The sequence below is a fragment of the Neomonachus schauinslandi genome, chromosome 6, assembly GCF_002201575.2.
Source record: "Neomonachus schauinslandi chromosome 6, ASM220157v2, whole genome shotgun sequence".
Taxonomy (NCBI): Eukaryota; Metazoa; Chordata; class Mammalia; order Carnivora; family Phocidae; genus Neomonachus; species Neomonachus schauinslandi.
Window position 1 is genome coordinate 121198652 of NC_058408.1, and position 12614 is coordinate 121211265.

General features: G+C 44.9%; 1 protein-coding gene across 1 annotated transcript in view; it reads left to right on the top strand.

Moving 5' to 3' along the window:
* Positions 1 to 8884: 8884 nt before the first annotated feature.
* PDE6C (phosphodiesterase 6C) overlaps positions 8885 to 12614 on the top strand; it is a 48345-nt gene continuing 44615 nt past the window's right edge. The window contains exon 1 of the mRNA XM_021699800.2: positions 8885 to 9319. Within this exon, the coding sequence (XP_021555475.1) occupies positions 8885 to 9319 (435 nt within the window). The remainder of the gene's footprint in view (positions 9320 to 12614) is intronic.

Sequence of the window (12614 nt, forward strand, 5' to 3'; positions counted from 1 at the left end):
GCGTGGAGCCAGGGAAGCGAGCAAGCCGCTGGGGCTGCCCGGCCGCTTTATAGCCGGGGCGGGAGGGGGTCGCGCTTTCGTAACGGCGGGGGTGAAAGACCGAGGGGAGGCGCCGGGCCGGCCGGCCAGCACTTGCATAACGCGCCCTGACTCACCGCCGCCCGGGCGCAGGGAGGGTCCCCTTGGGCGGGAGCCGCACGTCCAGGGCCGCCTCGGCCGAGCCCAGCTCCCCACGGCGCCGAGCCGCGGGAACAAGCCCTGGCCTGGTCCCCCGGCACTCGTGCCAGCGGCCGCCAGCTGCAGCCTGGGGTGGCCTCGGGGCGGGGGGGGGGGGGGAGGGGGGGGGCGGCTGCTCTGGCCGGAGGCGCGAGTCGGCCGGGCGGGAGGACCGCGCCCTCCCAGAGAGAGGACGCGCGATGCTGGCCGGTGCCTTAGCTCCCGCGCCCCGGCCCTGCCAGGTTGGCCTCTCTGCCTTCGAGGGCCAGTTGTGCAGCGCGGGGCTGGGGGGGGGATATTTCGGCCAAGTAGTTTTTCATTTTATAAAGGATTTATTTTACTCTCTTTCAGGAGAGTTGTGGTACCTTCTGGGTCAATATTTGTTCTTTAGTTTCAACATCTTTAGAAGCATTAAAACCCTCCCTGTTAAATATTCTCCAGAAATGAACCCTGGTCAGGGCAGGAAATAACTTTAGCAACCTTGGTGGTCGCCTGTTTACTCTGTGGCACTTCGCTCAAACCACTTGGAAGCGCCTCTATCAATTGTTTATAACGCAATGTGTTTGCAAAGCCACAGTGGAGTTTTGTTTTCCAAACAGCTAAGGTGCGTTCACCTGAGGAGCGGACAAGAGTGGGGAGGTGAACAAAATTCTATAGTCAATGGTCAGTTGAGTCAAAACGCTGTGACGAGTTATGTTATTTTGCCTACGTGATGGCACAATTTACTGACCATGTCATTCAGAGTTACAGTTCCTCTAATTGATCAAAGTCACAAGATGCAGCTTTTGACTGAATGACAATTAGTAATTTGGCAAAGAAATAGGCACCTTCCTATAACTCTTTGGACATCTACCTGCCTGGTTCTCTGCTTCCACTTGCCACCTTTCCCTCCCTTCCTGCTTCCCAGTTGAGTCTTTAGGGGGTCTCGGGAGTGCCAGGGATGACGCATTTAACTCCTTCCTGCCCCAGAGCTAGGATAGCCCTGTTTCTGGCCAACCAGCTAACTGGTGAGGCCAGTTTTATCCCAGGATGTGTAATCCCAAATAGCTCCTATAAGAGCTGCTCCTGCAGGGACCATGTGTGGGGATGCACAGTGGTAGCGTCCATGCACCCTAGGTGGGAAATGACCATAGGGCATCTTTCTCCTGTCCAGTGCTTGCATCCTCTCCTCGACATTCCAGAGTCCAGAAGGTCTTCCAGCTTCTTCTCCAACACGTCCAGTGATGGACGGAGAGCTCCTGGCTGAGCCTAATTGCCTTTGGACAGTTATTGCTGCCAGAAAAGTTCTCCCAATAGCCCCCTCCCTTTCATCTGTTTCTTCTAGAACGTATTCTGGTGGTCCTTGCACATGCTACATAAATGTTGACTGAATGGAGGGACTTTCAGTGCATCATTATGTTGATTGTTTTTGCAACAACATGTTTTTTCCTTTATGTGTTAGATGCCTAAGAGGGGCTGCAACTGTTTCTCCTTCTCTCTCTCTCTCTTTTTAAAAAGATTTTATTTATTTATTTGACACAGAGAGAGATCACAAGTAGGCAGAGGGAGAGAGAGAAGCAGACTCCCCGATGAACAGGGAGCCCAATGTGGGACTTGATCCCAGGATGCTGGGATCATGACCTGGGCTGAAGGCAGACACTTAACGACTGAGCCACCCAGGTGCCCCTCTCCTTCTCTCTTTAATGATAAATCATGAACCTTGGTGTCCCAGATACCAGTAAAGAAAAAGTTTATTTTGGCATTCTCTCTCGAATTTCTTCATGATTACAAATAGGTGAATGCAGGTCAACTGATGTTTTTAACGTCAGTGCTTTGGAATTTTTCCTCATAAAATAATTTTTCGAATATGCATGTATATATGTAATATAAACAGGAAAAAAAAATGTTCAGTGATTACCTCCATGTGATAGAATTAAGGACATTTGATTTTTACTTTTTGTAATTTCCAAATTTTCCTACAGTGTAACTGTTTAATCAGAAAACAAAACAAATATTCTCGTTGCAAACATTTTTCTCTTTCTAGCAATGAGATTGTTTTAAATGGCATCTTAATGGATGTAATTGTAATTGTATATAATATACACAAAAGTTCATTTTCTGACATATTTCATGAACAGACCGTGATTCATTCATCTTGTTATCTGTCCCTCCTCCAAACTTTTCCATGAGATTTATTGAGACTTACTAGGTGCTCAACTAATAGATATTGACTTATTTTGTCTTACTGAAATTCATCACATTAGGTAAACTTCCAAAAATATTTATTTAAAAAGATTTGGTCAGAGGTCATTGTTTCTAAAATATAATTTCTCGGGGGGCGCCTGGGTAGTTCAGTTGGTTATGCATCTGCCTTCAGCTCAGGTCATGATCCCGGGGTCCTGGGCTTGAGCCCCACGTTTGGCTCCCTGTTTCTCTCTTTCTCTCTGGCTCTCCCTCTGCTCATGCTGTCTCTCTTGCTCACTGTCTCTCAAATGAATAAATAAAATATCTTTAAAAATAGGTAATTTCTCAGGATTTAGCACTTGGGGCAGAGGTGGCTAGCTAGTCTTCCACCAAAAAGTCTGCATTCCTCTTCCATGGTGTAGAGTTGTTGGGAAGAGATTTTTCTGCCGGAGGGCACCTCCTCACTTCCCGTAGCTCTGTAAAGCCCCATGCCTAAGTCTGGTGGATGGAATGTGGACAGAAGTGCTGTGTGTCACTCCCAGGCAGGACTTGCAAAAGCTGCCTGTCCCTCTTCTCTCATCTGCCGGCTGGTGGAGCCTCCATCAACCTGGGACCCCACCAGTGACTAACTTTCTGTGAATGAAAAATAAACTTCCATTGGATTAAGCTGCTGCGTTTTTGAGGGGGCCACCTGTAACAGAAGCTGGTGCAGCCTGAACGAACTCAGCAACAAGCGAGTCACTGGCTCCTGGGAAATAGGGAAAGATGTGTTACCCTCATTGAAAGAAGGGCTAAGGCAAGAACTTTATGTCCTTGCCCTCATAAAAATGAAGCATTTCAAACCAGCTCCATTTTGTGCAAACTAGACATTTACATCCACATCCTGACAGAGAGGCCAAGGAAAATGAAAAACAAGGAAATGGGGTAGCATTCATCTTCTGACTACATTTAAAAATGCCAAAATAAATGGTGGGAAAATGAAAAGATTATTCGGCCAGCTTTTTCAGGTACAAAGAGTCAAACTAATTTTTTCAATAAGGTTTCTTTCAGTGATCACAAAGCCACCGGTCAGTGTCCTTAATTTAGGGGAAAATCACATGGATCCCACCGAGTTATTTCTGAGACACCGGGTCACACCCAACAATTAGGTGTGCGCAGAGATTCCTGTGAGCAGATGTGCAAGGTGAAAGAGCCCATTTGCACTTGACTGCTGGGATGTGCCTGAAATCCCTAACTTTAGGGGGTGCCTTTTGGTGATGAGTAATGGGGAACAGAGAATCTGGCTAAAGTGGAGCCGAAGAGTGAATTCAGTATAATGATCTGGAGTGCACTCGGTTAATCCAGGACATTGTTAGATTTGGTTGGTGCTTCAACCTCAGGTTCATGTGGTTGGGTTATAAGCATTGCTTCCTGTAGAAGTGGTTAACTGCCGTGGAAAATGTTAGCAATGATAGAATTAGGCGTTACATGTGTTTATTAGTAGACTATTGAAAAATGTAAATTTGTTAAGCAGAAAGTTTAAGGAAATGAAACCATTCTTTGGTACATCTGTAGGCTTTTAAAAAAAGATTTATTTCTTTGAGAGAGAGAGAGAGAGCGTGCAGGGGGAAGGGGGAGAGGGAGAGAGAAACCCAAGCAGACTCCGTGCTGAGCATAGAGCCCAGAGCCTAGAGCCCAGAACCTAGAGCCCGACGCAGGGCTCAATCTCATGACCCTGAGATCATGACCTGAGCTGAAACCAAGAGTGGGACACCCAACTGACTGTGCCCCCCAGGCGCCCCTCTGTAGGCTTTTAAAAAGAGTTCCTGGAATTTTTATTTAGATTTTTTTTAATTGGTGTTTAATAACATTTTCTGATATATATATTTTTTCTGATATATATATATTAAATTCTTAAAGGAAATGTCTTTGTATATTCTCCTAGAGCAGCTAGTACGATGTCTTGTGCACCTCATGGGTACCCTTTTTAATCTAATCCTATTTAAACCGGCAGTTTTGGGGGTAGGTCGCTATCACTTACTAGCTGTGTGATCTTGAGCTAGTTACTTAATTTCTCCGTGCTTCAATTTCTCACCTGTAAAATACAAACAATAAGAGTACCTACCTCATTGGGTTACTGTAAGAATTAAATGAGATAATATATGTAAGGGTCTTAGAAGAGTACCTGGCACAGATTATATATTATAATGTTAGCTATTCTTATGGTCATTTTTTTATTATCAATACCTATGGCTTATATTTCTAAAAATATTCTGAGTTTTCACATTGACCTGGTTATTGTTTCAGAGATGTTTTATCTAAATAAATGATAATCAATGTCTGTAAAATCTTAGAAATGCTGACATAAAAATTAAACAGTGAAGTTCAACAAAGTCAACACATATTGTGTAGTATCAGATATTCATTCTAAGTGGTCTGTTTGAAAATTTAAAAATATATATATTGTTCTTTTCTTACACTTGTTTTTTTTCAGTGCCCCGGACTGACAAGCCAGTAAGAGACACAAAGATCTTGTGAGCTCACTCTCGTGAGCCAGAGACTCTGCAAGGACCAGCCCCCAGGAGGAAGGGCAGTGGAGACAAGGGGACTCAGTCAAAGACAAGAGAAGGAGAGAGAGATTTGTGTGCGTGCAACAAGGCAGACTTCCAATATTTCCCTTTAAAAATGATCTGTCTTTATAAAATGTCATGCCGTAGGCAAAGTAGCCACCAGCGATCCCTCTGTCTTGCTTGCTTTTTCTAACTGATCAATTGCCTACTTCTGTCAATTGTTGCCTAGAACTGGATCTCACATTTGTCCCTTCCTTTTTCGTTCCCAAGCAACCTCACCCGTAGCCTATGAAAATAACCTTTAAAACCTTTGTTTATGAATGCATGAATTTATTACATAAATTATATACGTTCGTTGTAGATACTTGAAAAAAACCAGATAAGCAAAAAAGAAGAAAAAGATTAGTGTGTTGAATCCCATCACTTTGGAATAATCACTGTTACCATGTATGTACATACACCTTCATGTGTGTGTATATATGTGGAATCGTATTGCAAAACTATCTTACAATTTATTGCGTATCATAAATATTTCTTCATATAAATAAATAGACCTTAACAGTAGGATTATTAATAAATGTAGTTTTCTATTCTGTGGATATAATGCTATTTATTTACTCAACCTCCTATTGTTGAAAATCTAGGTTATGTCTAATCTTTCAGTTTTATAGTTGTACTTTTGATGAACACCCTGGTAACCGCATTAATCACATACAGTCTTATATTTCTGCAAGATAAATTCATAAAAGCAGAATTTCAGGGTCAAAGCCTATACACATTTTTAGGGTATTTGATAATGAACCAAATGCAATATAGCCTCTTAATCTTATCCCTATGTCCAGTATTTCTTGTCTCCAATTCATCCTTCTAAGCACTACCAGATTAAGGTTGTAGGAAAGGACCCTTATAATGTTTTCTTCCTGCCCCCAAAACTTTCCAGGGTCCATCCTCAGCCTAGCTTCTGAGGCTCCTGTAATCTGAGCCCAACTCAGATTTTTCAGATTCATCTCTCACTCTTCCCCCTGTTACTCTACACCCCATGTTATTGCTTCTGCTGTTCCTACCACCTGGAACACACTCGATTCCCAACCCCCCATCTCTACCCATTCTAGATATGATCCCTTTTCTGAACTCTCATACCCCTGGGTATATACCTCACTTCTGGCATTTATCATATTCTGTACCTCGCTTCATGGCTCTTTATGTATTGCTCTCATCTCCCTTCTCCACCACAAGTGCTTGTGAAACCGGAACCAAGACTTACTCATCCCCTGCAACCCCGGAGTACAAGTGTCACAGTCAGGATTGACTCCGTTGTACTGCGGTAATAGACAACCCTCGTCTCTGAGAGGCTAAAAACAAGAAGTTTCTTTCTCCCTTATGCTACATGTCCATCCCAAGTCAGCAGGGGGCTCTGTTCCAGGACATCCTCACTCCGAATCTGAAGACCCCTCCATCTGGAACTGATGTGGCAGCGGGGAGAATGGAGAGCCCAGGTTCTTATGCTGGCAATGAATCGTTCTTACCTGGAAGAGACATTTATCACCACAACCCAGAGGCAAAGTTCGTCACATGATCTTACTGGGGGAGGAGGGCAGAAAAGAAGGATCTTCCCATATAACTAGGAGGAGAAGAGAATCAGATGAGGGGGAACATGAAGTCTCTACCACAGAAGCTAATATGGCAGCTTGTTTATAATGGACAATCAATAGGCATGTGTTCAAAGAATGAGCAAATCACGAATCTAGAAATAGTTATAAAAACAAAAGAATGGTGACAATAGTGGGCTATATTTCATTTTTATATTAATTTTCATTTCTATAAGTAGAGGAATGTTAACATCTATGGTTATTTTGTTTTTCCTATTAAGTAGATATCTGCATATGGAACACAGATACGTGTTTTTTCTCTCTTTGCGTATGAGGAAAGCATGGAATTGGGGAATTGTGAGCACACAACATACTTTTGGTAGAACTTGGAGCTGTGCCATGGTCACACAAAATAACTGAGTAGAAAGTGTCCCAAACTGTGTTAGAATGTGATGGTCCCCTGGGAGGGGTGACTGGGCTGACTCAACTCCTTCCTCTTAGGAGATAAATCTCTGCATTATTCTAGTTATAACGAGATGCTAATAGGACGGCGTTATGCAGTTAATAGTACTCTGAAGAGGACCCTCTTGAGACTACACTGAGTGTGACAGAGGAAGGCACAAGAAAAGATATGTGTTTGGCAGGGCTCTTGAGGTGGTAAGTGAACTCAGCTGTAAGAAGCCACATAAGAAATGCCAGTTTGAGTTCAGTTCCCCTGGGAAAACCATGTTCTTTTTTTTTTTTTTTTTTTTAAGATTTTATTTATTTATTCATGAGAGACAGAGAGAGAGAAGCAGAGGGAGAAGCAGGCTCCCCGCTGAGCAGGGAGCCCGATGTGGGACTCAATCCCAGGACCCTGGGATCATGACCTGAGCCGAAGGCAGACGCTTAACCATCTGAGCCACCCAGGCGCCCGGGAAAACCATGTTCTGACCAAGAACCTCTCATTTGCTGACCTAGAACCTACAACCTCAGCAGATGTCTTTTTCTTTTCCGATAAGACTATTATCACTCTATCAAGATAAGTTTAGCAAAGTAAATGAAACCCACAGCATTGCTGTCTTTGAAGTGGACTTAAATGTGGGTCTAAGACTAACTTTTAGAGTCCCTGTAATGTGTGTGTTCATTCAGGAGAATCTGCCACAAAGTTTGCAGTTTTCTTGAAATGCTAGAAGACCTTGACAAAGTTTGAAATCAGCATTTAAATATTCAAGGAAATTGGTTCATGAAATGTGCTGTGTGACCTATTAGTTGTATAATAGTGTTTAAATATTTGGGAAAGTGTGCTTAATCGATGTAAAAGCTTAATAAACTAAACATTAAACACAACTAAGTAGCGGTAAGTGTTTTTCCACGCCTAACCCCCCCCGAGACGTTAGAGATCCTAGCAACAGACAAGACAGATTTTAGCCACTAGATTTAACAGACTGTATCTTGGAGCAAAAATGCATGGGGCTGGCCATTACTATTCAAAACAAAATCCAAACTAATACGAGTGACAGGAAGACCCAGTTAGCAAGTACATGGGCTACCTTTTATAATCATGTCTTTTGACAAGGATTATTGTTTACATTGTGGCTTCATTAGGCTTGGATCATGGGCAAATGTTTTGCCATGTTCACCTTTCTAGAACAAGATTAAGGTTTGTTCCTTTAAAACACTCCCAGGGTCAAGCTTTTAAATGAGGGGAATTGAGAGGCGAAGGTTTTAGAAAAAGTAGGCCAGGCAACTTGGATGATCATAGGACTTTTAAGAGAAGGAAAGATTAATATTCCATTTTATGTTGCATTGATGCTAAACCCTTCCATCTCCCCCAAATGCTAATTAAAGTTGCTATATAAATAAGCAGACACTTCCAAGGTCTAATAGTTTCACTTCATATAGCTATCATGAAAAAAAATGAGTCAGTGTGATTTTAATGTCCTATCATTAATGGATACATCGATGATTCTCCTTGCTGTGGACAGCAGCCCATGTCCAATGATTTTTCTGGAATAGTCACCTCGACTTGCCGCTTGCCTGGCTGATCTAAGATGTTCTGAGGATTCTCTGAGGACTTATGAGCTAAGAATGCTTAGGGATTGCATGTCCTGAAGAACTCTTTAATCCTGTGCTCCCTGAATCCTACTCTAAGCCAGACCTTCTGTCACAGCCCAAGAGTGACCGGCAGTTTGGGGTTATTTATTTATTTTTTTTGAAAGCTCTGCTAAGCAACTATTCTGCTCCATCTTTGGGGGATCCTGTGAGGTGCCATGTAGGGTTTTCTCAGTGACTTTGACCAGGATGTAGTTCCTTCTGGGCCCACCATCCGAGGTGGTGCTCTGAGGGTCTCACTTTCTGAACCAGAACAGCAGAGCAAGCCGCACCATGGGTGAGATCAACCAAGAGGCGGTGGTGAAGTACCTGGAGGACCACCCTCAGTTTGCCAAGGAGTACTTCGCCAAGAGTCTGGGGGAAGCCCCGGGGCCCACTGGGCCGCTGTCGCCGGCTGAGGAGTGGGCCATGGGCGCCGAGCTGCTGCTGGTCGTGCACGAGGAGGCGGCCAGCGCCGAGCCCACGGTGCACCGGGCCCTGCAGAAGGTGGCCTGGCTGCTGCAGGCTGACCGCTGCAGCCTCTTTGCCTGCCGGGCCCGCAACGGCACGCCCGAGGTGGCCTCCTGGCTGCTCGACATCACCCCCACCTCCAGGTTTGAGGACAGTCTGGTGGTACCCGACAAAGAAGTTGTGTTTCCATTGGACATCGGGATAGTGGGTTGGGTTGCTCACACGAAGAAAGCCGTTAATGTCCCAGATGTACAGAAGGTAGGTGGTTTGATGACAGTGAGGCCGACTGGATGTCTTGGCAGGGTCGTGGAAGTGCCGGTGGGGAGAGCTGGGAGCCAGGGGCCAGGCTGCGGCATTGGTGTGGCTATAACCTGAGGAGTAGGAACAGCGGGGAGAGGATCCCCTGGGCCGAGGGTTGCCCGATTTAGCAAATAAAAATATAAGATGCTCAGTTCAAGTTGGATTTGAGATAAACAATGAGTACGTTTTTAGTGGGTGTCCCTTATAATGTTTGGCATCTTATCGGGCAAACTTAGCTGGGCCGGGTGCATCCCACACCTGCTCTTTACATATCCTCCCTGCTCTGGGAACTTTCCTTCTGAACAGCATGGCAAAGCGGCCCACACTGGTGAGATCAGCAAGATGCCTGATGCTGAGACTCGTGAGCTGCTCCCCACACCTCTCACTCACAACCCTTATTTTTGTTTGTTTTGGGGTTTTTTTGTTTTGTTTTGTTTTTTCACTCACAACCCTTTGAGGTCACTCAGTTCTCTGGGACGGCCTGGCTCATAAATGGATTCTTTCACTTACAGACCAAATGTGCAGAAAGAACAAATAATACCATTTGAAAGTTCAGATGTTCACATTTGGATTGTGAAAAATGTAAATTTGGCTGATAAGTGCAATCGACCATCCTAACCCCCCATAAGTCAGCTCTAGCGAGAGTCAACTCCAATCACGCAGTATGCTCCTGAGATGAACAGCATACCGAGCAAACACAAGGTGTTGTTATGCGCTTTTAAAAACAACAAAAAAATCACTCTTCTTACCACCACAATGCTTGTTCGTTAAAAAAAAAATTTTTAAATACGAACAAACAAGGAGGAAATGTAAATCACTCATAATTGCTCCGCTCATCAGTAACCACAGGTACCAGCCTGGGGTTTCTCCCGCTTTTTTTCTACACGCCTGTCCTGCGACTATGATTTTGCTGTTAACTGAAGGGGAGCAGTGGCTTATGATGGAACGGGGTTGATGGGGAGTGTCCCTGAAATGCTTCCCGCTTCTGTGCTGAGGTTTGCTGGCCGCTTGTGGACGGGGGCAGCTGGTGGCAGGCGGCTAATCCCCTACGTGCCTCCTGAAGCTGATTACAGGACGAAGGCCGCACGGATCCAGAAGGCACAGAAGTTGTCAAACATTAGCAACCCTCTGCAAACAAGCCCAGCACAACCCTCCGGTGCAAGGGTTGCTATCCGCCACCACAGAGTCCTCAGTCCCTTTCTGATCCCTGCCCTCAGGGAGCTCAAGCTAGTTTCAGGGATCTTCTGACGCTGACTGTCACAGCTCCCGTGACTAGACGGATTTGTCCCCTTTAGGCAAAATTCTCCAGACTCCAATTAGGATGCTAGGCCCGCACAGCCTGAGATTTTCTCACGGGAGTATGCTTCTTGCCAGTCGCCAACCGAGGACATCTGCAAAATTACTAGGACTTCAAACTTAAGAAAGGGACATGCAAGTTTTTTTCTGAAAAAAAAAAAAATTGTTTAAAGAGATGGGTAAAATGGTTTCTGTTGTAATGCAGTATCAATAAGCCCAGTTGGCATTTTGAGAAGAGAATGATAGAGGCGGCTGGAAAGAGCGGGTGGCCTTGGTGTGTTGCTGTCCATGGTGAGCGTCACTGCGTGGACAGGGCAGTAAATGGAGGTGGGCGGGGGAGGGCATGTTTTCCCCTTGTCTTTTTTCCTAAGGACTCCTGGCTCTTCTGGGCAGGACAGAGAAGTAGAAGTTGAAGACAGACACCCTCCTCAGCTCAGAGGAGAGACAGGGCCTCATTTGCTTTCCATTTCTACTGCTTCTAAGCATTTTTCTCTTAGGAAGAGAAGAGTGGTGCTTTTCAACTCCAAAGGTACATTAAAATCGAATCTGGAGCTTCAAAAAAAATACCGTCCAAGACTCAATAGACCAATACACCAGACTTTCAGGGGTTGGGATGCAGGCAATAGTATTTTTAAAAAGCTCCCCAGGTGATTCTAAAATGCAGTCAATATTGAAAAACACTGGTGTGTTGGGTGAGCAGATGCAGGAGGAAAAACTGGATTTCAGAGCAACCAGGGGATCCTCAGTGGCAGGGGCTCTGGAAGTCTTGAGCTGACTCTTCCCTTGGGCAGACAGGAAGCTGAGGTCACAGGGGCTACATCTATCCTAGAGTCCATGGTATGGTCAGTGAGTGAGAAGGGCTGGACTAGAGGGGGTGTCCTCACTCTGTGTCCAGCACTCTTTCCACCCTCCACCTACCCCCACTTCCCTGCAATTTGCCAGACTTGAATCGCTATGGTAAAATCTGCAAAAAGAAAGAAGATGGAAACCAATGTTTGAATGACATTTCTAATTCTCAACTTCTCATTGTATTTGACAATTTCTAAGGCATTTTCACATTCTTAATCTCATTTGATTCTGGCAAAGACCCTGTGAGGAAGGAGGGAGCATATTTTTATGTCCATCCTGTATGTGGAAGAATCTTGTCAAGGTCAATCAGGCAGGATGTGGCAGGTCTGGGACCATAACTTGGGTCTTCTGAGGCCTCCCTCTTTTACCACGCTACTGACCACACGTGGCTTCTCCCTGGTTGGCATTGTGGGCACAGGTGAGGGAAGGAGTTCTCAGACCTAGACAAAGAGGTAGAGCCGGATGGCCCCGACCTTGGGGGTCCATGAAGGTGATAGCCGGGAAGCTAAGGTGTAGGGTGAGACCTCTGGCGTCAGAGAGACCTCGGCGCAGATGCGGGTTTGAGACTAGCTAGGTAACTATGTGACAGATTGCATTTCTGCACCTGAGATGTGGAGGCAAACCAATATACAGATTAAATGAACATAAAGTGCCTGACTCCTAGTAGGTGCTCAATAAATGACAACTATTATTATATTTATGCCAAGGGGCGTTTGGGGGCTGGGTGTAGGAAGCCAAAAAAAGGGTTGCTGATTATCGCCTCTTTTTAAAACAGGTTAAAGACAGGGAAACTTTTAATAACAGGAAACGGAGAGATATCCTCCTCAGGTTATTTCTCTTTCTATTGGGAAAACTGATTAACTCTATAGGTGGTTCTCGTTCTGACTGTGGTTTAAAAGAAAGCCATGGGAGAAATCCTAAGTTTTCAATAATTAACAGAGTGCCTCTAACTCCTGTTCCTCTCTCCTCTCTTCCTTCCCTTCTCTCTTTCTGACTCCTGGTCTCAAGGGATAATGGCACTTAATCAGAGTTTAACAACGCTGAGATCAGATGAGGGGCCCGGTCCATCTGCTGCTGTACACAGTGTTCCCCAGATGCCTTCCGTGGC